Genomic DNA, 4,477 nt, shown 5'->3' with positions numbered 1-4,477 from the left:
ATTTTTCCTGGCTCCCCGACTCCGTAACTGTTAACATCTGTGTGGATTTCATACCCATTGTTTTAACTATGCGCCAATTTGACAGATAAGGATTTTCTCCATCATTATGATTTACGATATGCAATATTGGTCGGTCCTTTCTAATCAGGCTTATTTTTTAATAGTGGTCATTGCTCATGGCATTGAGTTTGACGGGTTTTTATTTAACCTTGCTTTAGACAAAGGGGTTCTTTTCCCGCCTCGGTGGAGTCTATGCAACTTTAACTTGGCACGTTTATCAGGTGCTGATGCAGGCGACCACAGACTGAAGAATAAGTTTGGGAAATCCTGGTGGGTAGACCTTTTTTGTCTGGGAGGGCCCCTGCAGAAACAGACTTCAGTAAGTTAAGGAATAGATCTGGGGCTCCATTTATCCTAAGACAATAAATCACCGAGCTGCCCAATGATGACGGCTGCAGCATTGTTTGTGAAAAATGAGGAACGACCCTCGCCCGTCAGCAGGAGGTGAGCGAAATAAATTACGGAGCGTGCACTCGATGAGTCCTGTGCAGTCGAAAGATATTACGGGTCTCCCCGGAGATGGAAGGGTGTCCTCCGTAGTGTAAATGACAAGAGCGTATTCCCAAATGGAGCACGTGGTGCGGTGTGTGGGTCTGTGTGTGTTTGCAGCGTGGGCATTTGTGTATCCCAAAGAATATTTAGCTAAATACTAACAGCTGCTGTTTCTGAGTGTGTGGGATTTGGGGTGATTTTCACTTTCTGTTTTATTTTTACTCTTTTTCTGAATGAAGTTTTCAGCATTCTTTTCTTTATATGGGGGGAGGGCATAGATTACTTTTGTAATGGAGGAGAGGTGACGAAATGAAGCAAAAGCCATATCTATTTTAAAAAGAAGAAGTGCATGGCGTGGGGAGGCAAGCCTGCACCCCGAGAGCGCAGATTAGGGGTCGCAGTCTGCCCACCCCTCTCCATCGCACGGCCCTGTGTGCTTGTGTGTTGCAGACTCGGACAGTCAGTGCAGCCCCACGAGGCAGAGCCTCAGCCTGTCGGAGGGCGAGGAGCAGGTGGACCGGCTGCAGCAGGTGGAGCTGGTCAGGACCACCCCCATGTCCCACTGGAAGGCCGGCACCGTGCAGGCCTGGCTGGAGGTGGTCATGGCCATGCCCATGTACGTCAAGGCCTGTGCGGAGAACGTGAAGAGTGGGAAGGTAGGGCACCTCTGGGACCCCGGTGGGACCCCGGTGGGAAGGCCCCCCTCGCCCTCCCATCAGCTCTACCAACCCCCAATCCTCCGTGTTAGGGGAGATGTCATCTAAGAGCCAGCTGACCTGGTTCAGGCTCCAGTGTTCCCAGTGAGTCATCGTGTCTCCCCAGCAAGGCACATAGCCCTTCTGAGCCTCAGCGTCCTCATCTTTAAGATGGAACTAGCCTTCTTTTACCTGGCTGAAGGGAGGCAGGACTCGACTAGAGGCTCTTCGGCCTAGATGGTGACCCACTCACCCCCTGGAGCCCCAGCCTGAGGCAGTTGCTGAGATGCCCAGGTGCTCTGCCCTGACCGTGTGGAAGGCAGACAGGGAGACGGAGAGAGGCAACCCCCACCAGCAGGCCCCTCTGTGGCTTGCCTCTCAGCGGTCCTGGGAGGGCTTGGGTCCCCCAAACCTCCCTTCCTGGGGAACAGGTGCTGCTGAGTCTGAGCGATGAGGACCTGGAGCTGGGCCTGGGCGTGTGCAGCTCCCTGCACCGGCGCAAGCTGCGGCTGGCCATCGAGGACTACCGGGACGCCGAGGCGGGCAGGAGGTGAGCCCGCACTCCTGGGAACCCCGCCTGGCCGGGGCCGCCAAGGAGAGGAAGGGAAGTTCCCTCGAGACCTCCGATCACACGGGCGGGGTGGACAGGTGCCATAGCCTGGGCCGGGGGTGAGGAATGAATGAAGGGGGTGTGAATAATATGGTCCTGGATGCCACTGGCCAGGAGACCCAGGCACACCCCAGGCCCGCTCTGGGCCAGCCTGCCCATAGAAGCATGGAGAACAGGGAATGAGTGAGGCCCCAAATGCCCATGATCCCCCCCACATAGAAGACGGGGAACCTCACGTGCCCCCAGGATTCCTCTATCTCCAAGGGTGGGCCAGCCCGAGAGGACTTGGAAATTGAGCCGAGATGTCTGTTCTGCCGACTTGCACCTGCAACCCCAGCTCTTAGCATTCCAGGGCAAGGGAAGACAGCATAAGGCAGGGAGAAGCAGAATGGGAAGGAGAGGGTAAAATGGACATGATCAGACCGGGTGGAAGGGGAGGGGCCTTCTTTTAGCAACCACACCAAGAATTGGCCAGAGGTCCCTCCCATCAGGTGTGTCCCCCTCGAGGCCACTCTGCCCCCATTGCTTGTACCATCCCCCACTCCGGCCTAGCTCCTACCTGCCTTTCCCCTGACCTTTTGCTGGCAAGACTTGTTGGGGGGCCCTCATTCACCAAGCAGCTCCAGGGAAGAGGAAAGGGCCCCCCCCTCCCCAAGTGCTCAGAGTCTGGAGGGGAAAGAAGGAACAAGCTAGTAAATCTGACACTTGTGTTTTGCATAATTATCTCCTTCACTGGTTTCCTCATCATTTCTGTGCAGTTAATTAATCAGACCTGGTGGCGTGTGCTGCTATTTGCAGAAGCAGCTTTGTGGATTCAAAAAAGAGGGAGCTCGGGTGGGAAATCGAGCTGGTTTCAAAACAGGAGAACCAGATCTATGTGCGTCCTGGACAGGGTCCTTGGCGTCATTCCGAGGTGGCAGGAAGTAAATGAGAAGAGACTGGATCAGAAACTCAGGTAGCAACCGAAAGCGAGCAAAGCGAGGAGGTGCCGAGCATCAGGACCTTGCCTGTCCCATGACGGGGCTGGCGGTGAGGGATGGAGTAGGGTGAAACCAGCAGGGGGAGGGGAGCGGCACCCCGCTGAAAGCCCCCTCCTGCGGGTCCCACGGCACCTCATGCTCACCACCCACTCCTGACCTGTGCCCTCCTGGGAATCCCCCAAAGGGCTCACCACCCTCGGTCACCAGACCTGGAACCCCTCCCACCCCAGTTCCCACTGCCCAACACTCTCGGTAAGTGTTGCCTGTGTTCACCGAACAGGGTGGGGCTGCCGGCCCCACCTCTCAGAAACGTGGGATCTCTGCCCAAGTTCCCCCCAAACCCTGCAGACCCCGAGACCCTCCAGGAGCAAAGATTCTACGGGGTGGATTCAAATCAGCAGCCAGATGCGAAAGACTTTCTAAAAATTTTGAGAGCTGGAAGCAGGTCTGGAAGGGTCATGTGCTCAGCATGGGGCACTCACAGGGCTTCCTCCAGAAGGAGGGGCCTTAATTTGAGGGGTCCATTCCCTGTGGAAATCGGGCCTGTCTCTAACTGGCCCTGTGACCTTGCCCTTGCTGGGACTCAGTTTCTCCACCTAGGAAGTGAAGGACGGTGAATTAGGACAGCAGTTATTTAACTTGTAGATCATGGCCCCTTGGAGAGTCTAATAAAAATTTCTGACAATTTCCCCAGAAGAAATCTTCAAAACTTCATAAGTTTGCATTCTGGGACCCTCTGACCCACCCAAAAAAAATTTAGGAGTACATGGACTGTAGGGTAAGAACCCCAGTGGGGTCATCATCAAGAACACATCCCGTGTCACTTTGGGTGTGACATGGGTCTCTCTGGGCCGAGTTCCCCGTATTATAAAACACCGACAACAAAATCCACCAACACTTGCCCAACCATCACCTGTCACTTTATGGACATGATTTTATTCAACCATCAAAACATCAATGCAGGATAGACATTCTCACCCCCATTTTAAAGACGGAGAAAGTGAGCCCCAGAGAAGTCATGGACACAGAGTCACACTATAAGACATCGAACTTTGAAGTCAATTCACTTCCCACGATCCCATGTCGCCTTTGTGTTAAAAACAACAGTAAAGTTTCAAAAAAAAAAAAAAAAGTACTATTTCTGGAACACCCGATGCATCTCAGACCCTATGCGAAAGGTTTTCCCTTTGCTTACTTCTTTTGGTCTTCGCATCTCCAGGAGGCGAGCGTGATTGGCCCCATTTTACAGATGAGGAAACTGGGGTGCAGAGGTGCAAGGTCTCGGAGCTAGCACGGCCTCGCCTATGTTGAATAACAACCTAGATGATATCTACATCTATGGCTGAACTTGGACTTCATGGTCTAACCTACCCCATTTTAGGGAGGGGACAGTGTCAAATTTCGTAAAATGTCTGAATTACTTTCAAGGTCATGCATTTTATTCGACTTGGGTGCTTACAATAACTCAGACCAACAGCTGGGAGAGTATTGCCAAGCTAAGGCCCCATGGGGACAGCTTTAATGAAAAGAGAGCCGCTTGGAAGGGCAGGAGTGTATTAATTGTCGGCGTGCAGCTAGATATTGCTGATTATAAATGGGCCTCTCTCCAGCCGGGTAAGCGAGGTGCCCCTCCCACCCCT

At 53.3% G+C, this 4,477-nt stretch overlaps 1 protein-coding gene across 1 annotated transcript in view; it reads left to right on the top strand.

Moving 5' to 3' along the window:
* The first annotated feature begins 1,008 nt into the window (after positions 1–1,008).
* Positions 1,009–4,477, top strand: part of LOC105294352 (kazrin) — a 19,084-nt gene continuing 15,615 nt past the window's right edge. The window contains exons 1-2 of the mRNA XM_023532604.1: positions 1,009–1,208; positions 1,679–1,797. Coding sequence (XP_023388372.1) covers positions 1,107–1,208; positions 1,679–1,797 — 221 coding nt within the window. The 5' untranslated portion in view covers positions 1,009–1,106. The remainder of the gene's footprint in view (positions 1,209–1,678; positions 1,798–4,477) is intronic.

Source organism: Pteropus vampyrus, unplaced genomic scaffold (genome assembly GCF_000151845.1).
Source record: "Pteropus vampyrus isolate Shadow unplaced genomic scaffold, Pvam_2.0 Scaffold86, whole genome shotgun sequence".
In the NCBI taxonomy this organism is placed as follows: domain Eukaryota; kingdom Metazoa; phylum Chordata; class Mammalia; order Chiroptera; family Pteropodidae; genus Pteropus; species Pteropus vampyrus.
The sequence above is the reverse complement of the archived record's forward strand: the minus strand, read 5'-3'. Positions and strand labels throughout refer to the sequence as shown.